Consider the following 27,587-nt stretch of genomic DNA (forward strand, 5'->3'; position numbering starts at 1 on the left):
CAGTGGCTAAGGAGCTGTAAATCAGAGGGCTGGCAGTTCCCCCAGTGCTTGTTTACTCATATTATCATCAGATCCAAAGGAATTCACTTGGATTGGTATCCCCAGCATTGTAGGTGCACGTGAATGCAGAGAATGACCAAATAATTTCTAAACTGTTGGGGTGCTTGTGCCTACCTGACTCTGTGCCCTGGAAGGTTTTCCTCTGCCCTGGTGGGAATTCACCCTGCCTACACCTCGCTTCTCCTCAGCTTCCTCCCATCGCCCTTGGAACGGGCAACAGGGAGTGGAAAACCCTCTGCTAAATTTTATTTATCTCTAAATGACTTGCTAATGCACTGGCTGCTCCACCTTACACTGAGTAGTAGCAGAATTCATATATGGGAAATATTCATGTGTGGGAAATATATTTGCACAAATTTTTCTGCTGCTTTTTTAGAAGGAGTTGAAGCTCCTTACAAAATGAGCTAACAAGTGAAGGGTCACCCTTACTGCCTTTCCTCCTGGCATGTCCTGGGCTGGCTGGGATCTGGAGAATTTGGCATCACAAGGTCACCCTGCCCGCCCTGGACATCACGAGGTCGGTGCTGCCAGCTCGGCTTCCTCCCTGCGGCACGGCCGGCGTGTCGGGGGAGAGCTGTGGTCTCCTGCCTCACCCAGCAGCCCCTGGAACAGGCACCTTCTTGGTTCCCCTTCCAGCGTTTCAGCTCCTTCCTCTAAATTAGAATACTTTCTGAGGAGAGGTTGGAGTAAGTGAATCATGTACGTGTAGATATGCTCAAGAGGAAATGCTTCCTCACACTTGGGCTACTCTGGCAACTGTTGTGAGAGGGTGTTTCTGTGAACCTGAGGGTTCTGGTTTTTCCCCTTCCTTCTCTGGGTGAGGTCATAGGGCATGAGGATATACCAAGGGCATGGGGTGCAGTTTGTGCACTGTGGGGTCTCCTTTTCCCAAACAGTTCCACCATTCAGGTGACTAAAGGTGTGTTTACATGTGTCATGTTACAAACCCTGCTGCCTTGGGATGATCAGCTCCTCTGTTTGACTGATGGATTGTCCTTGTGTTTTCAGAGGGCTTTATCCCTTGCTGTGTGTATGCTTTGAGTTAGAGTGTGCTCATGGTGACAGCTTGGCTGCATCCAGGCTTCTGTTCTGGAATGAACTGGTCCAGTGTGACTTGGAGCCTGAAACTTGTGCTGTAATTTTGGCTGAATGCTGGAGGTGACCACTTTAGAAGCGTGTTTTACGAGTGGAAAGTAACACAGGCGGTGGTTTCATGCTCAGAGGTTGTGTTCCCTCCCATTGCTACATCTGGAACTGAATGTCTGCAGGATCACATGTCCGTGAGTAACGTTAGGAAAAATGCAGAGCTCAGTTGCAGCAGCGAATCCACAGCACGGATTCCAGAATTGGCCAAGAGCAGAATTTGTCTCTGAGGACTTGAAAAATTTTCTGGTTTTGGTATTAGACAGAGAACCTTAATCTATAAAATATCTGCTGGAGGAAAAAAAAGTTATGCCCATTAAAAACAGGAAGTAATTTTATTTATCTCTAAATGGCTTGCTAATGCACTGGCTGCTCCACCTTACACTGAGTAGTAGCAGAATTCATATATGGGAAATATTCATATGTGGGAAATATATTTGCACAAAATACACACGTGATTCTGTTGTGCCTGTGGAATGTGACCATAACCACTGCATTCAGAAGGGGCAATCCCTGCGGGACTGATCACTAATTTCTAACAATACCTGCCCAAATGTGTTCTGCTTCATAGAAGTGTGAATGGTTATTATGTAGTCTTTGTATCGAAAAGGATTTATTTATTTTTGCAACAATGTCTTGTGCTGTTGCTCAGTGCTCAACCGAAGCTTTTAATTGTGGTAATTCCACACATTTGCCTAAACGACCTTTTTCTTCTCTGAGACCGATAGCTTCTGGAGATACTATTATTCAGAACACAATGCACTGCAGAGAAACTTGTTCAAACACGTGAATTGCAGCACAAAATGCTCAACAATCTACACACAGAGCATTAACAGTGCATGCATGTAACGTGCATCTGCAAGTAAAACATGCTTGTATAAAGTTTTCCGTCTTTTCTGAAAAACTAATTTCATAGTCCTTATCAAGACAATTCAACCCTTGGACTTAAGCAGTTTGGCTGTATGTAAAAATTCTTTGTAACAGTCTTGTCTGATGATTTTGGGGTGATAATCTGGGTATCTGCCAGCTTTTATGTGTTGTCTGTCCTTGAAACTCTGGCCCTGAAAGAAACCCTGACTTGGTACAGGTGAAGGACTCTGCAGTGATGCCAGTGTCACTTAGGGAATCATCTGTCACACAACACTGATGCTGCTCTGGTTCTCCAGGACCTTTCCACAACATCGTCAGTACTGATTTTGGCCTAAAATGAGCAAAATACGTCCTATTTCCTTTACTCTGAGTACTGATCGTGCCCTGTGCGTTCGTGGTGTTTGATGCTCCTCCAGATCTGCGTGTGCCTCACTCACAGAGTCTTCAAATGTTTTTTCCCTTGCTCCAGCCAAAATGTCAACAAAGCATAAAACTTGTAATAGTACCAAAAACCCTCTGCTCTTTCAGTTTGTGTGATATAGAGCTGGGAAGAAACAGGAGCCAAATTACAGTTCTCTGCCAGCTGTTTTAGCTGATAAATGAAGAAACTTTGAGCGCAGTTCAGCCCTGACTTTAGGTCCTGGCATTGTGCCTGTTTGAGCCAGAGCAGTATCTTCACCCCAGCTCCTGTGCCTTTTTCCACTCAAAGAGAGAGAAGGTAGCTTGTGTGAGCATTGCCCAGAGGAGGAGTTGCTTTGCTGTATGCCTCCTTATTTTGTTTTATTTGAGCCTCAGTAGCCATGGAAATGGTGGCTCACACAGTGCAGGGCTTGGCCCCGCGCTCCCCTTGGTGATTTCTGAACCTTTCGATCAACTCAGTCGTGTCTGGTGGAGACTGTGAGAAGTCTGAGTGAGCTGAGTTTCCTTAACTTCAGTGAAAATCCTGTGGGTGCTGTTGGGTGCCTCCTGCCCAGTAGTACCAGTGAAGCTCTGAGCTGGCTGCACCTCATCATATTCCTGTTTCCAGGGGCGTGTCAGAAGGGACCTGGGGACAGCCAGAGTTGGGGCATGTTGGAGGAAGGCAGTAGACATGTGGCTCCATAGTGTGCCCAGAGAACAGCTGCAGTGTGACCACAAGAAAGGCCAGTCCTGGCTTACTGTGAATACCAGAATATCAAAACCTTTTTCTGCTGAATTATTGTGCTTTCTAGCGAGTGTTGAGACACACACTGTCTGCCCCATACCCACGTGCCAAGGAAAGTCAGGCCTCCAAAGCCAGTGGGCTCAGCACTTAGGTTGCCATGTTTGGGGGTGCTTATGGAAGAGGACAGTCAGGCAGAAGGAAGCACATCATGTGTGAGCTGTTAGATGGGAATGATGAGATTCTTGGCGGGTATTTTTGCACTCCCCCCATCCCCGTCCCCCCAGGCCCTGTGAAGCCCTACCTAGAAAATGTTCTTGCCATTTTGAGATTTGGCTGAATAGTTTGTTTACTCACTTTCATGGAACTTGACACCAGAAATTGATAGAAAAAGCTCCGTTAGTTCAGGTGTTAATGAAAACTGAGTGCAGATGATAAGCTGTGGGGTTGGGTGTTCAGGGAACAGGCTGCACATCACGGGGGGAGCGTGAGCCTCTTCTCAGAACCCTGTTCTGGTGAATGACATTATCTGAGCTTCTGAGAAGCTGTTAAAGAAGAAGTCTGCCAGAATTTTCTTGTTCCTCCAGGAAAAATAACAGTACTACCCCTTAAGACAGAGTTAAAGAAATGCCTCAAATGTCAGGACTGTGAATTGGCTTACAGTGCTAACTGTGTTTCTATTTAAAGGCAGCCCAAACTCTGACATAAAACTTAAATAGTCAGACAGAAAAAGGTGGTTGGTTTTTTCAATACTTAAACATATTTCAGCTGCTGTGAGTTACTGGAAATTACTTGCTTAGTAGAAAAGGAAATTGTTCTACTGACAGCATGGAGGGCTAAGAAGCTGTGAAAATGAGCATGGTGGTTTCTTAACTGAGTGTATTTTCTAGTCATCCAGGAGATGCTAATCATGAACTCCTGACCTTTTTTTTTTTCCCTTCCCAAAACAGACATAATTAAAAAGTATAGAATTAAAAAAAAAATCAAAGCAACTTTAACATCTTTTGAGACTAAAACAGAATTATATCTTTACAAAGAAATGTTTATCAAACTTCTTTCAGATAAACAAAAATATCACTTTGCTATAAGATTAATTTACTTGCTTTAAATTTTAGTAGTTTTTTTCATAGTATTTTATGTGCAGTTATCAATAAATGATTAATTTTGATTAGCCTGAAAATGTAGCTATTTTAAAATGTGCTATTAGATTTTCTTTTTGAATTGAGGAAGGCTCACAGGGCTGGTGGATAGTTTGTGTTTTGTGTCTTGTAAGACTTTTTCTCACATTGGGGTCAGAAGGTAAGACAGCGGGTGGCATGTTTCTTGTTTGTTTGTTTGGGGTTTTGTTATTTTTTCCCCACCTGGATTTAGTATATATTCATTTAAAGACTGATCTTTTTTGTCAGTAGCTAGCAGGACAAATCAGCTAAATTACACTCAGGGGGTGACACTGGTCTGTGCCCACACTGGAAGAAAAAAAACCATGCAGGATAATGTAAAATTCACTTGTTCTTATTGTATGGATAGAGAAAACAGGAAAAGAAAACTTACAGGGAACACCTCTTGCATGGTGACAGTAAAGCAGGGGGGAGAGGGGTCCAGTGGGCTTTTATTTGGAAAGAATAACATGAATGTTGACAGCTGCTAAGTACAAAAAATGAAAGTCAGGCTGGAAATGCTGGGTGTGAAGTGAGTGTAACGAGTATGAAGTGGTGGCATTTTGGAGTTGCCCTGTGTTCAGAAGGTTACAAAGGTCCATGTGCAAGTGTAGCTGGAAGCAGTTGGATGGTGCTGCTGTGATGAAATATATACATTTTACAGGCTTTAATGGTTTAGTGGGCATGGTGGTATTCGCTCGAAGCTTGGACTTGATGATCTTGGAGGACTTGTCCAACTTTAATGATTCTGTGATTCATTTTGCTTGGGATTCCTTGTTCCTCCTAATGTTCTCCCTCATTGTCACTGTCCCTGTTTGTGCTCTGCTTTGGGAACCAGTATTTACACACATGCACACAGAGACAGAGGAAGAAGAGAATTAAAGCCCAGCTTGCTTTCCCTTCCATTTTTCTGTTCTCTTCTTAGTTTTGTCCTGTCTGAGCCCTGCAGTGCTGCCTCTCCTTTCTGAAGGGTTCCTCTGGGTGCTGTACTGTCCCCTACTCCTCCTGCCACAAGCAGGGGGGTGCATCCTGTTTGGGGTTACTGCTGTGTCACATCAAGTGACATGCACAAGCAGGAGAAGGGGAAAGGGAAATGAAGAGCCAAGGGAGTGATGACTTTGCCAACAGCTCCTTTCAGGGAAAAAAAAAAATCCAACAGAACAGCCCAGTCCAAAATGTCCTGATGGCATTGACAGCTCTTGCTGTCCAGCACGTGAGCCTTTCTTTCCTGTTGATGCAGTGGAATAAACAGCTTCATGTGGTGCTGTGGCTGGTTCACAGCAGGATACCTGCACCACTAGGCTGCTTCAAGTTCCCACATCTTAGGGATGCTCCTGTGGACTGTCTAAAATCTGCTGGCAAGCTGTGGTGGCTGGGAGTGGCTGGAATTGCCTTCTCATCAAATCTGTTACCACTGGCAAAAAGGGGTTTATTGAACACATACTAAATATATATATATATATGTGTATATATATATATATATATATATAATCTTGATTAAGTACAGCCTCTCCCAGTGGAACAATGTAGGTTTTATCAAGTGATTCTGTTGATTCTGTGAGGCAGAGCTGGTTTGGACTGTGTGTTCCAGCTCAATCCCGTGATAAGCAAGGTGTGTGTTTGGAGTGAGTTCCTGTGCTGATACCCAGGGAGGGCATGCCAAGCTGAACCTGCAGTTTCGTGATCACAGACAAAGATTTTAGCTGTAAGAAAAGCTCTGGGGACATGTAGGAGCTGTGCTCAGCTGGTGCTTAGAACTTCCATGTATCTGTGCTGTGGTATTCTCAGTAATACTTGACCAGTTCAGTTGTTCTGCAGTGGAAAATCCCTCTGGATGGATGGTTGTGTTGAAAAGCTTGGGCAATAGCCAGTCCTTCCCTGTATTTTCCATTCCTACCATTCTTGGAAACCCAAAACTGTGAGCATGTAGTGAGACTTAGAAAACTGAAGGGGATAGCAGAAAGCCTGAGGGTGCAGAGTGCCCTGTGGCAGTAAGCAAAGCACAGTAGAGCAAACCCAGTAGAGCACTTCAGTAAGCTTGGTTTAAAGGCTGAGCAAGTTTTAGCTGATAGCTAAAAACATGCTTATGTGCTCTTCTGCTTCTGGGAACCAAACTGTTCAGGTATCACAGTTTTAGTGCATTTTTTGTAGGTGCCAGGCTGCTCCATTATTCTGTCAGTCTGTGTTTTTTTGCCAATATTAAATGAAGCTGGATGGCCATGTGGCTTGTTCAAGCATCTGCTTTTTATTTCTCCTCATGTCCTTATGAGTTACATAAAAGCGAAGTCAAGCAATGTCTTTAGTGTCTGCTCTATATAGATCTACCTGAAATAGTTTCAGGTCACCTTTGCATGCTTAATTTGGAAAACAGTTGAGCAGCATGACTCTTGCCTTGGAGAATTGAGCAGTCTGGGCTCCTCACAGTAGTCTTGGGGCTCTTCAATATCTGCATAAATCAAGATCTCATCCCTTCTGCAAATTAAGTAGAGGCCTGTTTGACTTGTAGAGCCAGTAAGGGAGGGATGTTCAGTCCATGGGCTGGAGCCAAGAAAACTCTTCCCTCCTGAAAAGCAGCTGTAGGATAGATCCAGTCCACCTAGATATTCATTAGTGTTATTTGGCAGAGCTATGAAATCATTCTTAATTGTTTCTGGTTCAGAGCCTGGCAGTAGTCTTGAAATGCAGGGAACTTGGTGGTTAGTAGTTGTGAGGGTTAGCTGAGGGGACGGGTTAAGGGCTCTGGGCTTACGGCTGTCACGGCCGCAGGTCCCACTCTGTGCTGAAAGGCTGCAGAATTGGGCCAAGCATTGCATTGAACATTTGGAGGTGTTGGAGATGCTTAGATGGCATGTGATGGTGCCAGACAGTTGTTGATTCACAGGGAGGATCTATCATTAGGACTCGTGGGATGTCGGTATAAATGAGCATCACGTACAGATAGCGCAGCCTGGGATTTCATTCCATGGATATTAATTTGTTATACTTGTACAATCATCCTCTGTCTTTAGTTTGCAGTTGTTCCTGTGTAACTGAGAAGGGGTTTTGGTGCAGTCTGAGGGGGCAATAAGGCTGAGTCAGCACTCTGCTTAAGCATGTGCTCTAAGTCTGTAAGTGGTTTGATTGCTCCCAACGAAGCCGCTCATGAGCTTAGCATTAGGCATGTGTTTTAAATAAGTTGTAAAACCTACACAAATGAGGAGGGTGAGACTGTAAACACACAATGTTTAAAATCAAAGGTTTACTGTAGTATTCTTCAGGAAGAGAGCTTTTGGCATTTAATCCATTTTAGTGACACACTGAGTTTAAATGTCACCTTCATTGGAAAAATGATCGTCATCTGTTAATTTTATGTGACTGTCTCGATAAATGACCTGGTAACATAGCAAGCTAAAGTTCACTGTAGTCCTCTACAACCCCAGGCTTTGGACTGAGAGCAGCATTTTGGGATTATCCCTACGTTAGACCTCGGCTGAACTGAGTACATACAAATGATTGTCCGCCAGCTTTTCCTATTACAAACATACACAGTTTGTGAAATTGGTTTACCATGTGCTGAAAATTTCTTTGATATTTTTAAAGCCTGTTCCTATGGCAACCAGACCCCATAACAGAAAAGCTTTGTGGTACTAAGAAATTCAGTTAACAACAGGAATAAAGGCATAGCAAAATAGCTTGTATTCCTTTTCTAAAAGCAAACAAACAAACAAACCCCAGAAGAAAGCCCGGTGTCCCGAAGCAGCTTGGACCTGGGTTGCCAGAGGGAAGGGCACACCCTGCTCAGCCTGGCCAGGCAGCTCACCCTTGGACATCACACTGGTCCCAGCTCTGACAGTGGAGAACAATCAGGGAGTTCACAAGCATCTTCCTCTGAAGTAATTCATGGGTCTTTTTTTTTCTTTTTTTTTTTCTTTTTTTGTATGGAAAGGCTGAAGTGATTTGATGATTTGGTTTATGAGCAAGGAAACACGAGTTTTGCTTCTCAGAACTGGATGTCCCTTTTGTGCTTTGCTAATACAGAAACTGGCAGAACAGGCATTACTTTTTCTTTGACGTTGGGGCTTGCAGCCCTGTTTCCTTGTGTCTCATGACTGAGTGAATCAACACCTAATTAAACAGTCACATGAGGGACAGAGTAAAATGCTGCTCAGGCACTGATCCCTGTGAATCTTTAGAGAATAACTACTTACATCTGTCTTCCTCCTCTTCCAAGGAACCCTGAACAGCTGCAGCTTTTCTTTTTCAATAATTTTTTTTTTTCCAAGGAAAGAATATCACGTAAACCTCGACTAAAGCAATGCTGCCTGTGCAGATAAATGAGACCTGGGGTAGGGGGAAGGAAGACTTGGAAGTATTCAACAAAATTTTGAGAAATTGGACTGATTTGAGTTTGTGCTGGGGATGACTTAGCTGAAAGCCTGAAGATGTAGTCCTTGTGCATTTGACACCCCTGGAAATTTAACTGAAAATGTGAATGTTGGGCAGGGAAGTTGGGAGTGATCGGGGGGGATTCTGGACATTTTTAATATCAGTTGTAGTATTTTTGCTTTCGGCTCGTTATGAAGGTCCATAACAGTTTCTTTCCATCTCTGAGTGGCAAATACTCGTGTGGAGATTTATTGGGCTCTCAATTATCACTCGGTCACAAGTGCAGCCACCTTAATCAATGACAGGGCCGTGGCCTGCAGCCAAGGAATGCTCTGAGCCCCACGCTGCCTGCACAGGATGACTTTCACCACCAAGGCAATATTTTTTCCCTTTATAAAAGTCACAAAACAAGTATTACAGGATGTTTTAATCAGCACAAGCAGATGGCTCCCTGCACCCCGACCCAGCAGAGGGCTGTGCAGCAGGTGCCAGGGTCTGCACCGGGCCGTGTCCTTACCCCCGTGTGCTGGCACTGCATGTACCAGTGGTTTGGGCACTCCGTGGAGTGGCACTTCCAGGCTGAAGGTCTCCACCAGGGGTTATCCCAGCTGCCTGCTGCCAGGCCAGGGGCTTTTGGAGTGGAGAAAGGGTTTGGTTAGGTGCCCTGGCAGAGATCTCCTGGGCACAGCATCACCCACCCCAGCCCAGCTCACAGTTAAAAAACATGACATAAAAAAATGCAGCTGTTTACATTCTTTTAGCCTTTGAAAAATTTTAGATATATCTGTCTGATTAAAAAAAAAAAAAAGCTTTTTTAGATGTGTTTACTTGGTGCAGAAATTGCCTGCCATGTCAGGCATAAATAAAGTACACCAGCAATTTGGTTATGCATCTTGCAGCTTTTTATTTTTTTTTAGCATCTCCTGAAGTAATGTATTGAGAATCTCAGTTTTCAGTGGTGCAAAAAGAAGAAAACTGCCATAGTCATTACAGTTGCTGGGAAGTGAATGAAAATAAAAGCCTTAAAGACACTCTAAGCTGAAGATAAATACAGACAACAGGGTTTTAATATAGGGTTTAAATATAGGGTTTTAATAGACAAACTCAATGTTTGTCTGTTAAAAACAGGAAAATGTTAGGAGTCCTCAACCAAAGTACTCTAGTTCCATCAAGAATCATTCAAGGATTTGTTATTATTATTAATATTGGTTGATAGCAATAGTGGAGCTACAGTGATCCCTCTAAGATGTCTCCAATTTCATGGCAAGAGAGGTCTTGCAGTTAACCTTGACTGTAATATATCTTCTTTTCTCTTCCTTGTCTCATCTATTAATATTCATGATCTCCAAAATAAAAAGCATCAATTCACCACTAAGTTCCTTAAGCAAACTTTGCAGTTGATAAATCCAAGCCTGTGAGCTTGATTTCATTCTGTTGAGTTGGTTTTATGTGTGTATTTAAGGATTGTTGAACCTGTCACGACATCTCCAGAACTGCACAGCATAAAGGAGGGAACACAGACTTCTCCCCACGACCCTCCTCTGCTGCACTACACAATTCTGGGTGGTTTTAGAAGGTTCTTTATTTCCAACAACTATGTGTGCTCATCAAAAGCAGTTTGTATTGGAACTTCTTTCTCCCCAACTTTTCATTAGACACACACAGTACTGAGCTATTTACACTTTATTTTTAATAGCTACAGCAGAAGATTCTGCTCTGCACACCCCAGTGCACACAATAAAATAGCTGTTTGGCAGGGGGAAAATGCCCTCTTGTCTTGCAGTACCAGTTGGTATTATGGAGGTTTGTTTGGTGTCTTATTTATAGTAGATTGTGAATGGAAATGTGATACAAAACAAACACCAATGTTCCAGTGCCTTAACCGTGCAGCAGATTTTTACTTTGATAGTTATTTTTATTTTCATCATCTTTTATCATGACTTGAGAAATTACAACAGTGAAGGGGACAGTCCATCTGCTGAGGTCTCAGCATCCATGCTCTTAAAAGAGAGATCATGTTCCATGTCCTACCCTCCAGAAATGCTCCCGGGCAGATTTGTAGTTGTGCTGATGCTCCTTTACAGTGCTGGTAGAGATAGTTCATTCCAGTCATGAGACCTCAGGCTAGTAGTGAGAATCCTGTGAATGGAGAGTTTATAACCTTTGCTTCTCTGTTGATTTCTGGTTTGTTTTTTTTTCTTATTGCATATCAAAAGCACTTTTTTTAGTGTTTGTTTAAAAATCTGGTTTCCTTTAAAGAAAAGGGGGCCCAGGTTTTGAAACTCCTGAGGGCTGCTTGCAGTGATCTTTCTCATTGTTTTGGCTTTTGCTGACCTTTGGCTGGGCTTATATTCGTGTGTGCAGGTATGTGTATGTGCTCCAGGTGTATACAGAACGTTCATGCTTTAATACCTCCACTCTTCCTCTCCAGCAGCGAGGAATTCAGTAGAATCCTTTTTTGCAGGGATACAAAAATGCACAAAAAGCACATTTTTTTAGAAGTCTAGCTCAGTGGCAATCTAAGGCAAGTATTTTGTAGAGAAATGGTGTCCAAGTATTTCTAGTCAGATTTCAAATAAAATCCTAATTGGTTTTCTCTCTTTTGGTCTGCTGTGGCTTCCAGCTCCTACCTTCGTGCATTACTAAGCAATAAACATTTCTTGGCTCACTTACTGGCTCTTTGTTGTGTGTGCTTCCAACATGTGTGAGGGAAGCCTTCCTTCAGGAGAAAGACTGAAAAAAACTCGTTAAGGCAGAGAAGACCAAAAATGAATCATTTCATTACTTTTTAGCCTGCGGTTGGAGCAAACTCTGTTGTCTGCTCGGTTTAAAATCAGATGATTTATACCCAAAAGGTGCATATGAGCCTCTGCAGTGGTTTTAAATGTTTTCAGAAATGCCTTTGGATAAAATGAAGGGGGAAAATCTTTTTGGTGCTGTTTGGTTTTGAGGTTTTCTTTGGCTTACATATGTTTAAGAACGTGCCACAGCCCTGGTCAGGCATGGGGGTCTGCAGAGAGTCCAGGGCTCGGGGCTGTTGGATGTGGTTGAACATCATCACCCACATCTTTCCCATCTGCAGTCAGGTGGATGTGCATGGATACTGAAATATCTCCCTGGAAGGTGATGGGCTGCAGCAGGAGATTTTGACAGTTCTATTTTTTTAATTTAAGTGTTTTTCTGAACTAGAATCATATTACCAGCTTTGTTTTTCAAGCTCATATTTATACACACACACACAAAAGAAAGCCTTCACCCTTTCAAAGAGATGCCTGGCTATACACCTAGAGAAGAGGATGGTGCATATCTCATCTTACAAAGGCCTGAGTGTTTTCTTGGATATGGGTATGGTGTATGAACAAACACTGAGTATCTGAAGTCTTTCCTCAAGCAATAAGTATTCACTGATCTGGCTAAAGCACTGTTTACTCTCCGAACAATCTGAGTCTGTCTCTATTTGCAGAGAAATTCCTTCCAATATTTTTCCTGGTCAGTTGTTTGGATGGAGGCTGGGTCTGCTTTCAAAGCACTTGTCTTTTAAGCGCATCAGGTTACCCTGAGGTAAAATGGAAACCTTAGATGTTACTCCTGTAAATAAATGTTTACATAATACATGGCACTGAACTTCTCGGCATTGCATGTCTAAGAAAAAAGGTCACTTTTGACATCAGTAACCTTTAGAGAGTGGTGCCTTTGCCACACAGGTAAAGAAAGTTACTGTGCACAGCACATTCCTCACTAGATCAAGAAGGTAGGAGAAGTCAGCTGTTACTGCTTACATCTCCCAAAGCTTGGCATTTTAAGCTCTGAAGGCAAGATTTGGGTTTAAGGCATGGGTCTCCTGTAAACAGCACATGCCCAGTTTTGCTCATGTGAGTAATTCCATTGAATTCCCTGGCACTAGTGGGGTATGAAAAGCCAAGTCTGTAATGTATGTGTTTGTGAGGTCAGGGCCCCAACTCTTCATTTCTAAATGAGAAACTTCCTGTAAAGCATTCATGGTAACAAAAGATAATGGTTTTATCTCTCTTTAGGTTTGCCGCTTTTGCGTCAGAACACTTGCCCAGCACCAAACATAAAAACATTACCTTTCTATACAACAGCAGCAAAACTGCTGTGGTGTGAATAGATGAAGGATTTCTGCCAGATGTGTAGCAGAAGAGGGAGCTTGGTGTTCCCCTGTGGAATCCATTCCACAGGGCAAACAACAACTGGACTCTTGGGATTGCTGGGTGTTGGGAGCAGAGCCCACGAACAAGTGCATCAGCTCACCCACTCTGTGATACAGGGGTACCATCGGCAGTCCCGTGCTTTGGGCTGTGGGATGCAGTGGAAAGGAGATCTTGATGATAAATGCGTTTTTGCTGCTTTTCTGTTTAAAATATTGACAAAACCTGTAGGTTTTCAAACACTGCAAAAAAAAAAAAATCGAAGTAGGATTTATGATGTTGCAGCCTTCTGCCTTCATATATTAATTGAGTTTTATTCAAGGAATGCAGAATTAATAGCAAGAGTGATTAGCTTCACATATGCCCGTGACAAGACTTTTTATGGCTTTTGATGTGCATTGCGTTTTTGGATTGCCCAGTTCCTTTGTCACTTCCCTGTCCAGCTCTCTCATTCCTCCCCTACCATTTAAAGATAAAAGTTTGTTCAACATCAGTCGCTGTTGTGATGCCTGGGCAGCTTTCCTCGCACGGCAGGAGCAGTCAGGGAGCCTTGTTTACAGCTGTGGGGCCGGTCGAGTTTTCTTTGGGGGCATTATTTCACATATTTCATTCCCCCCCCGTTGCCATCCAATTGTCTCGCATGGTCGCGGTGCCTCCCGTGTAATATTAATGAGCCCCCGCCGGGCGCACAGTGCTCCCTTTGTTCGGGCGCCGGGGAGGGGACGCGGGCGGGGATGGGGCGGGCGGAGCGGCCGGGGCAGGGGGCGAGCAGGGGGCGAGCAGGGCGGCGGGGCCGAGGGCCCGTCCCTGAGGGCGCGGGGATGGCGGCGGGCATGGCGGGCGCAGGTGGCCCGCGCTGACGGGCGGTCACATGATGGCGGTGAGCGCCGGCCCGGCCGCCCGCGGCCCCGGCGCTGTGCGGGCTGTGAGGGGAGCGGGGGTTCCGCCCCGCTGTGACCCCCGGGCGGGCCGAGCGCCCCGGCCGCGGCTCTGAGGGGCTGCCAGGGGAGCGTGTCATGAGACCGAGCGCGGGGACGCGGACGGAGGGACGGACGGGGACGAGCCCGGGCAGCGCTCGGCGTCCCCGCGGGTCGCGCTGAGCTCCGCCGGGAAGGCACAAAGCGGCGGCGGGGCCGGGCCGGGCTCCGCTCCCCGGGCGGGACCGCGGATGGAGGGGCAGCGTTGGGGGTCTGACACCGCGGGGCAGCGCGAACGCTGCCTGGGGCAACCCCCGGAGCCGCTGCCCTTAAGGTGGTTTTTGTGATCCTGTTGCTAGGATTAAGCCTTTTGCGTTGCAGCGTGGAGAGTCTTTTGTTTGAGTTAAATTCAGACCTCTTGATATGTCACCTGACAGTCTTGTGGTTTTGGATGAATATGGCTCATTGCTATTATTAACCTGAGTTGGCAGCCGGGCACAACAGGAGTTTATAGGGATTTCGAAAAGTGGAACTGCTCGGGGGACAAAGATGCTTCCCAGGTACGGTCACTGCACACTTCTTGAGATTATTTTGATTTTTCGAAAGCTTATTATTTTCCCTGTGATGAAAATATTTCTTTTCCGGATACGTGAAGCTTTTACAGATTTAATTTTTTAAATGATTTTTATTATAATTTCATGCTAAACGGCACGAATAATTTTTTTTCCCTGGATTGATTCTGTCTGTTGTAATTTTGCAAAGGGAAGTGCAGTCTGCTTGAATAATGTAAAACGTTGTGTTCAGTGCTAGTGAATTTAACTGAAATGAGCTGTGTCTCGTTTGTGTGTGGTTTTAATTAAAACAGGTATTTCAAAAGAGCATGGAGCTTGTGTGTGCATTTGCAAATATTTGCATGCATATGTTTGCCTAAATCAGCTGAAAGCTGAGCAGGTGATCCTTAAAATGACGTGAAAAATATTTTATGAAATTACGAATACTGATTGTAAATTCTGAAGCTGTGCGAATTGCAAAGTTACTCAACATGCTGCACGTCTTAAACAAAACCTTCCCACCAATTTATTTTCAATATCACACTCCAGATTATGATTAATGTATTGACTAGGCTGCACTTAACCTGTAAATATTATGTCTTTTTGCTTGTGGAAAGGCATCTGGCTCATCTATTAGACTTTAGAGTATAAATTAGGTATCTTAATGAGAGTCAAGTGACTTGGTGGAAGGGAGAAAAAAATGAAAACAAACTAAAGTCAGCTTCGTATACAGTTAAAGAACTGGACATAGCCAAGGAACTTGGAAGCTAGTTGCAGTCCAGGTCCAGGTTTATTTACTGCCTGTGACATACCTGGCTGATGCACTCTGTGCCTGGTGTACAATATGTGCTTAGGATAAGCAGCACAAGTTTCCCGGAGCTCAAGAAGTGCAGCTATTCCAGGTGAGGATTGCTAAGCTGGTAAATGACTGAGCCAGACTTAGGGATGGAGCAGGAGCTGACCTCCACAGCGCTGCCGTGCCTGTGGACAGGTCATCCTCCTTCAGGAGAGGAAAAGGGGAGCGCTTGGATTTAATTTATGGCAAAGAAACATTGTTCCAGTGTGATAAACCTAAACCGTGTCCCCGCTGGGAGCAGTCAAGGGTGGCTGTCCCTGGGGCGATCCAGAATGTGTCTGCTCTTCCAGGCTATCCAGAACACAGGTCCTGTGACTTCTGCGAAAGCCTGGCTGAGGTCATGGTGGCAGAGGGCAGTGTCACCCGAGCGCTGGGCCAGCTCCTTCGCAATCCACCCTCCAGGGCTCCTCCCTGGCCCTGGCCAGGCACAATCGCTGGTTTTCTGTGCAGAATCAGCAAGTGTTCACCACCAGTCACTCAGCCCTGACGTGACCTCAGCTCTCGTAAAGACAATTATCTTGCAAAATTTTTGCTAAGTGTGGGCCCCATGGTTTCTCTGCTTTAGGGATCTTCTTCCTCCTCGCAGCCTTATGGTTGTTATGTCACCAGCACTTCGATGGAATCTCTCTCTTAAAATGCCAACTTTGCAAATTGGCAGTGCTGCCTGGATCATCCTTGTCATGTGAATCCTGAGAAAGTTCTTCTGTGTTTCAGGTGTTATTGCTAAAAAAAATAAATAACCTGCCCATACCTCTAAAAAGAGATGGTCTTCAAAGGTGGAAGCTTTATTAACATACAGTACAGTTCTGTTTTCATTGCTTCCAAATTAGTTGTGCTCTTTCAGAACGGTCTATGCAGCTGTTTTTGTACAATAATGGTCAAATAATAAGTGAATTATTTAAATGTAAGAAGGTATTAAAATATGTACAATACCCTCTCCAGGTATCCTATATACTTGACTTTTTTTGTATCTTCTCAAAGCCAAAAGAGAGAAAATCCAGTAACAGAATAGAAATCTGCAGAGGAGTTTGGGCAGGAAAAGGGAATTCCTTGTTGGAAAAGGCATCTCAGTCAGGGGTGAGAGGAGTATGATATGGTGGCTGGACTAGGCAAGGACCATTTTCCTTCTGCATCTGATCATCCTTCCATACAACAAAGCAACTGCAGGATCCTAAATTATACTGGGCTGTGTAGGTCCAGGTGAGCATGCTTTGATGTGGAACATGGAGATAACCTGCATCTGAAATCCCAGTGCACCCAGTGGAACAGTCCTGTGTTTACATCAGCTCTTCAAGGCAGGCACAGGCTCTGTCAGGTGTTTGTGTGGAAGCTGGCTGGGTCTGAGCACCTGCAGCAATGACAATCCATGGAGAGTTATCTGCAGGAGCTGCAGATGAGCCCTGGGATCCCTGTGCCTGTGTCCTGATGCTCCTCCAGCAGGAGCCTGCGAGGGGAGCGCGGGGCAAGGTGGACCCGCCGGCTGCTCTGCCTGGCTGTTCTGTCACCCTCTAAAAAGGTGCTAACATGAAAACCACGCAGAACAGATAAGCTGGCATAAACTATAAATATCATTTGCGTAGATGCACTTAAAAATAGTTCCAAGTGATTCATCACCAGGCAATTTTTATAACTATGGGTAACATGATGTAGGAAAACAATAGTTTGATAGTTTCAACTTACTTTTTCAATGTTTAGTCACGTTCTGGTTTTGAGCAACTTTACTTTTTAGAAAACTCTTTTACAATTCCTGTCTTCTTAATACCTTGATCAGTTTGCCTCAATTGCTTTTCTTTATGACTTCTAAAATATCTGTGTTTATTAAAAAATGATTGATACTATCTAAGCTGTGTTAATATGAAATAGTTTTAAAACTAAAGTCTCAGGCAGAAGAAAAAGTAATACTAAGCTAAACCTTTCATGTAATGAAGAAGTACTGTTTGTATTGAAAGTGGGAATGAAGAGGAAGGGATGTACTTGCATTCAGTTACAGGGGAAAGTCCTGTATTTTAATTGATGGAGGGGTAATGAAGGATTGCTGTGTCTGTCATTTCATCTATTAAAACTTGCCCAGAGTGAACTAATACCAATTTACAGTCACTCAGTTCTTGCTGAGAAGTGTCGATGGCAGTAGTAAACTCCAGGAACTGGAGAAAATCCATCCTTGGAGAGCATTTGGAGCTCTGGATTGCCATGAATCTTACAGTACAGGTGTCAGGAAGCACGCCATGGATCTATAAATGTAAACTACAGGTAATATTCCTAGTGATTGAAGATAAAAAAGGCAGGAAAACAAAAAGGGTGAAAGAGGTGAAGAGCTGAACAACAGTAGGGCTTAAGTGTGAACATGCATTAAAATATCATTTTTCAGGCCCTGATTTTGTTATTATTAGTTTCTAATAATTTCATCATTAATCATGTGGAAGTTTTCCATTCTGTCCCAAATAATTCCTTCCTTTTGCACTTCGTACTTGCATTAGCATCAGTGCAGGGGGGTTGGACTCCAGAAATCCCTTCCAACCTTGACCGATCTGTCACGGTGTGAGATCTGGGTTTATGTGATTTTTTTTTTCTGAGACATCTGATACAGCATTTATGCATCAAGAGATTCCTACCCCATACAGGTATTTTTGGACATGTCATTCTAGAAGAATCCCCACGTGTAGTGGAGATCTCTCAGGAGCAGTGTCCTGCTCAGAAGGAATTAGTTTTTAGTTTTTCTGTCCCTCCATGAACTCACAGCATTGTGTGGAAAATGTCTTTGATATCTGGGGTTTTCTTGGTGGTGGTTTTTGTGTGTTTTTGTTCTGGATTTGTTTTTGTGTTTTCCTTTAATTCTAATCGGATTCAAGGAAAGATCAAAGAATGGCAGACAGGTCAGGCAGGAAAAAGTCCTCATTAAGAAACTGTCGTTTCCAGAGCAGGGTGAGAGACGGAGACTCACCTTTCATTAACATTGCCAGAACATCTGATTCTCCGTCTCCTGGTTTTCCTGTAAGAATCTCAAGAAAACATCAGTTAAATGTCAAAGTTAATTTCCATTTATAAACAGAACTAATTATATTCAGAAGATCTAGGTCAGTTTTCATCTGCCTGAAGAGGAGGGCTGGAGTGCTGCCCTGGTATATTTGTTTTGAGAACGCGCCCTGCCTATTGCATGCAGGAATTTCTCTGTTTCTGGGGATAATCTATGCAGATATCAAGCTTAACGGTATTTTAAACCTGCTAACAACAAAAGCAAAGCTACTCTGTGTCCTGCTTCTCCCTGGCCGGCGGGGGTGAGTCGGAGGTGCCAGGCTGCCTCTGTTTACTGTCTGCCTAAATGAACTTTCCCCCAGCTCTCGGAAAGGCTCCTCTGCTTTGGGAAGTGGCCCGCTCTTGCCAGGGAATGTTTTTGCAAGGCTGAAATGTGCTTAAGGATGCTATTATGTAACAGAGATAACGCTTCTTTGGAATTATCACAAATTATGATGGATAATAGCTACTAAATGCTTGTCTAGAGAAAGTTAAAATGTCATGTGAAGAAGCTGAGAAGTAAACAAGCTCCTGTTACCTTGATCAGATATGTTTCTGAATACACCAGGAGTTTTATATTTAGCTTTCTCTCCTCTTAGTGTGTAATCTGCTCTTGGAGCTTTTTATAAGTAGACTTTCCTAAGATCTGGAACAGCTACTGCCCTTCTTTGCCAGTAATTTCAAAGTCAAATATCAAAAGTACTAGGTAATGGAAGACATGCTTTTGTCCGAGTGTGAAGGAAATTCAAATGCGTTGCAAGGGTGGAGCAAGTGATAGCACCTTTTTGGCCAGCAAGTCCTTGTTATTGTCACACACTGCTTCTTTATAGGAACCACGGTGGCCTATCTGGAAAAAAATATTAGTTTCTGGACTTGCCCTGATTTCATTTAAATATATGGAGGCTGTTCTTCCAGGAAGCCAGTTTATCCAGTGGTTCTCCTCACCTCTAGCCAAAGTCATGCTCTTACCAGTTACCATCCCCCAGCATTAGTGCCTTCAAGCCTCTTGGTTGGTAACACCCCAGACATGTATAAAAACAGAGATTTTTTTTTTCTTTCATTTTATGAAATGCAAGATGGGGCTCATTTAGCAGAGACCCCAGTAAATGTAAGCTGAGCTCTTTTCACTGTGCTTGGGTCTTGGTACAGAATTTGCTCAGTTGGGTGTCTGCTCTTTGTTGTGGGCATGTCCCTCTGCTGAGGACACTTGGCTTTAGGTGCCCAAATGGGAAGGTGCATGGCTCTTTGACCCCAAATCTAGACATCAAGTTATTTCAGCTTCAAGTTACTCAAGGTTTTTTCTTGTAACAAGTTGATTTTGACATTTGTTGCACACCGGCTTTTCAGCAGCTTCTGTTTTTCTCTCCTGTTGCTAAATGGTGGGGCTGGGCTGATTAGGAAATGGATTTCCTCTGTCAGGAGGCTGAATAACTGCATGTCTTGATGCTTAGTTTCACCTCATTGGACTAAGGTGGTTGTAAAGCCTGTGTACCTACACTGGGCAGTCTTAAAAGCTTCTGATAGGCAATGATGACTTTGGTGATCAAATTGACTTTCTGCTGTCATAGGAGTTGTTGAGTCATACTTCATCATTGGTGTATTGGTCACATAAAACATGGGTGCAGAGGAGGAAACCTTTTGGGTGGTGAGTTAGAGGGGAAAATTCCCTGTTGTCTTGGAGTCTAGTATGCCAGGTTTGCCTTAATACATATTATAGGTGTCTTTTTGCTGAAATAAATGTACAGCTGCTTCTTGTAAATTGGGAGCCTGTGTGCTTCATTAATGGCTGGAAAGTTCCAGCACCTTGTTTCTGGCTTCTTGGGGTTTCATGCTAATGCTGCTTGCCTAAAAGCCAAGGATAAGGAAGCTAAAATTTTCCCTTGGTCTAGGAAGTGGCTCGTAAACTAGCTGAAAGATGATTCCTGGTGGCTCCATGGATAGAGCAGGTGTCTTGTTTCCTGTCTTCCAAGAACAGAGAAGGTATCAGTGAAAATGGATTCCCAAGCCAATGGACAACAATGCTTGGTGGGCTTTAAAGTGATGGCTGGCTTTTTAAAATGGAAACTCGAGATGATGGCTACAAAGCACCCTTAAAGGCAAGATGATGCAGTGATTCTCAAGGCTGAGCCCTGCAGGTTCTCCCTTTGCAGAGCTGCTCTGGAGTAGTGGCACTAGGGAAGGCAGAGACTCAGGAAAGCTCCTTCCCTTGTCATTGAATGCAAAACCAGTTTGGGAATAGGTGTGTCAGGACTGCTGTGTGTGTTTTGCTGACCATGGCCTGCAGTCACAGTGGCTTAAGTGGAGAGGACTAGGTGGTTAAGGTCCCTTCAAACCAAACCATCCTGTGATTATTATTCTTGGTGGGTTTTTTTTGTCTTCCAACACAAAAGCTGAGTTCTTCTATGACTTTGATTTTAAATAGCTGAAACTTGAGGAAAACATATCACAAGACAGAGCACAAGATCTATTAATGCTGCAGAGAACATTTTATGTGGTTGTAGTGGATTGGTGGAGTTTATGACAGTGTAATTTGGCACGTGTAGGAGAAAGAAAAAAAAACAAAAGGCATAGTTCTGGCTGCAGCATCAAAGGGTTTGATGAAATGGCATTGCATTTGCTTGACTTTATGTTTTAATCAAGTTGTATATACAGATAATGTAGAAATAACAGTGTAATAAAGAGTTGTGGTAATTGATCCTTCTGCTCTTTTCTTCTTTAATTAAAGCTGGCCTTTGCCGGAGTTTGACCCGAGCCAGATCCGACTGATCGTGTATCAGGACTGCGAGAGGAGGGGACGGAATGTCTTGTTTGACTCCAGTGCTAAAAGAAAAATCGAGGATGTTTCAGTGTCGGTGAGTATTTTGCCCATTTACGTGTTTATAGTTGGTGTTTTTTTCAGATGGCCAGATTGACAAAGCACACGTGTTTGTTTTATTCACATTGACATTTAAACGTCGGTTATATGCAGGGCTATATTTAAATGCCTGTTAAGTTGCAAATTATTCAGGCTTCAGTAATTTCACTCTTACCAGATTTAAATACTGTAGTGATCCCTGTGTTCTGGGGCTCGTCTACTTTCTGCTCTTTCAGTGAGAAGGATTCCTTCCTGGGGCTGCAGCAGGCAGTGCTGGGGGTTGAGGCAGGGCAGGAACTGGTTTTTATGGACCTGCTTTTGTACTGTGCTGGGCTCTGCATTCATAATCAGAAGGTCCTCCCAGTCCTGTGTCCTCTTGTGTCCTGTTTGTTTAGCTTTTGCCAATTGTTTGTATGCTTTGCTGACAGTTTTTTTCCCCCACAAAGTTACTTGAAAACTTTTCCTCTGTTTTTCATTTTGGCATGGTTTGCATGGTAATCTATTAGTTGAAACTGTAATGGATGCGGTCAGATGAGGATACTTCCTTCTAAGGGCTCTGGCCAGAAGATTAATTTCTAGCCACAGTGCTATTGTAAGTGGTGGTGTGAGGTTGGACAACTTATTTCACTGCTTTGAACTTCCTTTTTACCATCTCTAAAAGCACCCACAAACCATTTTAAGCTCTGCAAGCAGAAAGCATGGTGTGAACTGAAATTTATGATTCCAGTTGCTTTTACCTGTAGGATGTACTGAGGTCCTTCTGTAAGCAGGAGTACACAAAGTAACACATTACCCCAAGCTCTGGTTTTCCTTTGGCTATTGGAGTACAGCCAGAAGATTGTTCATCCAGCTTTGCAGACTCTTCCAGCCTCTAGCTGAGAGCTGCCAGCCTGATGCTCCTCACCCTGGTCCTGGGTGCTGCCTGTGTCCAATACCCAAACCTCTGAAGTCACTTGGTGTCTTATCAGGCACAAACTTGGAGGCTTCTCCATTGCTTACTCCAGTGCTTTTATAGCCATGAATCAAGATCCCAGTTTCCTAGTTCTTACAGAGAATTTTTGAAGCAAAGCAAGTTTCACAAAGGTTGAAAAAAAATGCATCTTTCTTTTTAATTTGAACTTGTTAGAATGGTTTTATTAGTTCTTGTTCTTTCAGGTGTTCTTGCCAGGAAAACAGGTTTTTAAAGACAAGAGATCTTTACAAATGGTTTATTGGTATGAATTGCTGTCTGTGCTTATCACTGTTACCTCATTAGTTATAAAGTATTGCTTCATTAATAAAAAAGATGTACAGTGTAAATCCTCTTGCTCTATTTAAATTAATTTCTTGAAAGCCTCCTTAAGTTGTGTATTTGCACACTGAACTTGCAAACTTCACTGGTTTGGGTTATTTCAGAAAGTTCGTTGGCAGCTCAACAAGAGGATAAATGGCTGATAATGGAGCTGATATGGTTCCATATTAATCTCTCCTTTCTTTTTCTTTGCTAAGGGGGAGGGAAACAGCTGTAGTCACCATCTCTGTGAAGTGAGTACATGATACTGGTGGAGAAAACTGTTCCCAGGGCACTTGAAATATCCAGAATTCATCTCTAGAAACTTGATATATTTCTTTTTTCTCATAGTATTAGAAGACTTTGAAAGAGGATATATTGAAACCTTTGCTGGCTACAATACTTGCCTTCTGCAGCACTCAGATAATGTCATGTCAGGCAAAACTTTTCTCGTAAAACAAAACTTTGCAGGTAAAAACATGCAGGAGAGTCCTCGGCTGGGCTCGCTGTGAGCTCAGCACAGGCCTGTGCAGCCAGCAGGACGTACTGGCCATTTTCAAGGAATTGCATTGTTTATTTTTCTAGCTCTTTATCATGATTTTCCTACCAAAGACACACCCTGCCTATACAAAGCCAGATCTTGGCTCTAAGCACATTCCAAGGCACCCTTGCCCTTTTGCAGCAAGCTGTGTGTGGGCTGGGCACTCTCCCTTCTCAAAGGGTGTCTGTTCAGCACCCCACAAAAGCCAATGCTTTCTACATCTCTTCCCCCCGACATTTCCCAACAGGATTTATACCTCTGGATTTACAAATAACACTGAGGGTGGGGGGGAGATCTGCTAAAGTGCCTGTCAGTGCCCAGACTGTTCTGGTTGAAGGCTAATCAGTCTTATGTGGAGAATCAAAGTTTGCTTTATGTTGCTGTGCTCTTCAGTTCCCGTTTTCTGTTGTCATGAGACATGAAAGCAATTATAATTTAAGAGTTGTATGCCTCTGCAGCAAGGTGAGATATGTTTTGGTCTGTTTTATGTATCTAATCTCTATATATGTCAAGAGATATGTACAGTGGACCAAGGTTGAACATGGCTCAGGCATTTGCATTCTATAAGGGAAGGTATGGTTGTAAAATTTAAGGAGCATCAGAGCAAACCTTTCCAGACTCAGATGTTTCAAGAAATAAACCAGTGAGCTCTGAATTTTTGATGAGTGAAAACTGCTGAGTTTGTGCTCACACCAAGCGGGGCTCTAATTAGTTAAGCATTACTAGGTTCATCTTATCCATGAGGGAAATGTGACTAAACACAAATAAAGACTTTGTGTTTTCATTGGGTATTAAATCAGCCTCTTCATGTCTTCAGTAAAGCTAAATATTAGGTAAGCAAGAATTTGGAGAGGGTGTTGCACAGCAGGACACTGAAGGCAGCTCAGAGTTTGCAGCATGGCCATTACAATATTTGAATTGCTCGGGAGAAGTCGTGTTTTCCCCAGGTTTTGTTAGAGTTAAACTTGGCCAGGGAAGCTGAGCAGCAGTCTGGTGACTCGGAGGGCTGGCAGCTCTTCCCAACACCCGGAATGTTGGCCCGGGGCTGTGCCAGGCGTTTGCACCAGGCCAGGCAGAGATCCACCCCGGGCAGCTGTGGGCACTTGGCATGGGGGAGGCAGAGAGATCCCCTTTGTGAGTCCTATACCTTTTTTGGTGCTGAGCAGGAGAGGTCCTTCCTCGCCTTTCCAGGGGATGGGCTATTGATCAGCCGGGCTCTGGAAGCAGAGGGGAAAGGCTGCTGCCTCCCAAGCATCAGAAAATTGGGTACCTCCCATATCTGAGTTCTTCCAGGATGTCCTAGAAGAGAATGGATACCCTTTCCAGCCCTGTGGCACCAGGTCATGAGCAAAGGGATCAGAACAGGCATTTGCACATGGAATGTACCAGGGCAGTGTGGGGTACAAGAAGCAGACATTACTGATGCCTTTGTACACAGCCTCAGACCCCATCCAAGCATCCACATCCTTTAGATTTTGGGGTATCAAAGTACTTCTGTGGGCAAGCTCATGGGTTTGAGACACTATCTCCTTTAGAGAGCTCTTTCTTTTGTTCCTCATACCAATAAGTGTCTCATTTCTAGTGACACTGTATTACTTGATTTGCAGGTGATAGTGTTACAACCTGTGACTGGTATCTACTAGAAGAGTCATTTCTGTGCTTGTCTGCTCCTTTCCTCCCACACCCCCTCTCCTGCTCTCCTGTCCCCCATGCCAGCCCCTGGGCTGTACCGAGTTCCCAAGGCAGGAGCTGTGTGTGCTCCTCCTGGAGCTGTGGGACTGGGCCTGCTTCGTATTTCCAATCAAGCACAACAAGCAGCTCCTTTTCCTGGTTCAGGTGTAGCAGCTGAGGGGTCCGGCTGGTGCTGGGCCCTCAGCCTTCCCTGAGCCCTGTGCTTGGCTGGGCCCTCAGCCTTCCCTGAGCCCTGTGCTTGGCTGGGCCCTCAGCCTTCCCTGAGCCCTGTGCTTGGCTTCCCAACCCTGACGCTGCACCCACGCTCCCCTGGCGCTGGGGCTGGCACTGTGGTACTGTGTGGTGCTGAGTTGTGTCCCCATAAATGCCCCTGTGCACAGGCCAGCTGAAGGACGAGGGGTTTGCCTCCAAGGGCCACCAGTTGACTGGGATAAGGATGCCATGGAAATGGTGCCACGAGGGAGCAGCGGGGAGTAAAGTGAAGTAGAAGCTCAGAAGAGGAACCTTGTGTCATAGTGTCCCTTGGAGCAGAGAGGGAGAGCTCAGGGACAGGGATTAATTGTCTCGTTTTACTGTTTTCCTTCACGTGTTGTCCGCTGGGGATTTATGACCCCGTGGTTACCATTTGGGGTCTGGCTGAAGAGAGGTACTGATGGACATGTGAGAGCTAAAAGATTTCCTAAGCTTAAAGATCAGCCTAGAGGAAGGTGTGAAGTCCAGGGGGGAAGGAGGGGTGTCCAGGGACCATGAGGAAGAGGAGGGAGGAAGGAAAGGAAGAGCCAAACTGCGCAGTGCTGATCAGGGCTCTAGACTTTGGGTGTGTGGCAGGAAAGAGGGAAAGACAAGGAATCAGAGAAGGGCAGTGACTTGTTGCCAGGACCCAGAGGCAGAAGGGGATTTTCAGAAGCAGCATTAGTTTTGGTTTTTTGAAGAAATGAAAGAGAAAGAGCGACCTGGGATGTGGAATTTGAGATCTAGAGGTGCAGTAATGAACTTGGGTTTGGGGAGTGGAAAGTTCACTTTTTCCATGTAACCTAGTTGTCTTTATATTCAGGATAATTTCAGTGAAAGGTCACATGATATTTGATCTCCTACAGCGGCAATTTCTTTTACTCCAAATGTCATATTTATCCCAAAGTAGAGAAGTGGCATGCTGGTTGAAACAAGCCAGGATTAGCCACGTGTTCCAATATACTTCAGCACTGGATAAATGTTGAACAGCAAATTGCTTTGAAGGATTAGTAATTGGATAGTGAGCCTTTTGCTTTTAGGTGAGTTGTGTGAAATGGAGACTCTGGACTCTGTCTGGCTCTCGGGACAGGTTTCCACTGAGCCAGGCTGAGCAGATGGATAAAGCTGTAAGCACAGAGATCAAGTCCCACCTTCTTAGCTCTGCTTATTCTCTCTAAACAGAAATGGAAAAATACTAGTGGAGTGGGGGAGCACGGGGTTGTCTTGACTTTTTTCAGTGACCTCTGAGTAATAGAGGAACTTGACGACTCTGGAAATAAAGGGAGATTGCAGCACTGACAGCTGTGTTTTAAGAAAGATACCTGGATTTTTACAGCAGCACTGAAGGGGAGAGATGAATGCCTGTTCAGGTTACTCCCATGTCCTAGGTGGATGCATACATTTAATTGCACATTCAGACTAACAGATATTAATAAAGCAGAAGACTTAATTTATCTGTTTCGGAATAATTTTTCAGCTTTGCTGGAAAACCTGTCCTGGAAACGAGGTACAGAGCTCTTGAAGAGTAGCAACTTGGCTTGGAAACACATATTTCTCTATCACTGCCACCACAGTGGTATTTGAGCACCTGCTGTTCAGAGAGGTAGAAAAGAATAAAGCATAGGATGACATTTCTCTTTCCTCCTGTCACTCACAGCCCTAACACACCTACACACAGTCTGATTTAGTTCAACACACCAGGCTCCTTTCAACTTTCTTATTATCCCCAAAGCAGAACCTGCCCAGCAGAAATTCAGCACCGGGCATGTTTTTTCCACTTATTGAGGAGATTATTGACCTTGTAGCAAAGAGTCAAAGGTCTTTGCTGACAGATGTGGAGAAAAAAGACTCTAGAAGAAGAACTGAGGAAGAAAACTCCTTTGTACCCTGTCATACTATAGAGACACTTTACTCTAAGTTATCTTCAGAACTACCTGATAGGTCTCCAAGACTTTCAGCAACCCATGACCTCTAATGTAAGAACTGGGACTGGCAGAGCTCTTTGGAGCTGGGTGGTATCTGCAGTGAGCTGGCAGAGAGAGAACAAAGAGTGTGGCCCCAGCAGGGAGAGCAGTGTGGCAGCCAGGATCCACGGCATCCTTCCAGCAGATGTTCTGCTCTCCAGCAAAACAGGGCATTCCAGAGCACTCTGGCAGCACCTTGCCCAGGGAGCTGATTTGATGCAACCGTGTCTAATTGGAAAGAAAATTCACAACTTTGAAACTTTCCCTCGTACAGTTCTTAAATAATTAGGTTACCTTTTTATTCTTGGAAACCTGGCTTGAATATCTTTGGACTATTATATTGGAATGCAAGTAATCCCACTCCTTTGATGCATAATATTTTGGGATTTGTAGCATCTAAAATTTCATTGGCATTTGGAGTCAGAAATTGCAGAGCACAGAGTCACTGCAGGTACTTGATCTCATTGTCCAACAAGTTCTTCTTGAGCATATGCTAAGTTTGTAAGAGAGCAAACACCAAAATTCATCCATGATCTACATTTTAGGAGGGATTTACTGTTCGCAAGGTTCTGAAAAGTGGTGGCTGAAAGACCCTGACCTGCTTTAAAGACTCCTTGCAGTAGTTTTGGTTCATTAAACTCCACTGCAAAGACCAAACAGCCATTTTCCTGGTTTGCTATTTAAATTAGGCCACTGTTACTTCAGGTTACCAGACTCCCCAGTGGATCTGGGGAAAGCTGCTGTGCAGAAAAATGCAGTGACAATGAGAATAAATGATTTTAAAGTAATTAATT

General features: G+C 44.1%; 1 protein-coding gene across 3 annotated transcripts in view; it reads left to right on the plus strand.

The window, feature by feature from the left end:
• FNIP1 (folliculin interacting protein 1) overlaps positions 1-27,587 on the plus strand; it is a 64,890-nt gene that overhangs the window by 5,484 nt on the left and 31,819 nt on the right. For 2 of the 3 annotated variants that reach the window (XM_027747697.2, XM_027747699.2), the window contains exon 2: positions 20,967-21,093. In XM_027747697.2, the coding sequence (XP_027603498.2) occupies positions 20,967-21,093 (127 nt within the window). Of the gene's footprint in view, positions 1-13,735; positions 14,383-20,966; positions 21,094-27,587 lie in introns of those variants that run through there. The other variant, XM_027747698.2, reaches the window with a different exon arrangement.

The sequence above is a fragment of the Pipra filicauda genome, unplaced genomic scaffold (assembly GCF_003945595.2).
Source record: "Pipra filicauda isolate LSUMZ 115617 unplaced genomic scaffold, ASM394559v2 scaffold89_size2521313_pilon, whole genome shotgun sequence".
NCBI lineage: Eukaryota > Metazoa > Chordata > Aves > Passeriformes > Pipridae > Pipra > Pipra filicauda.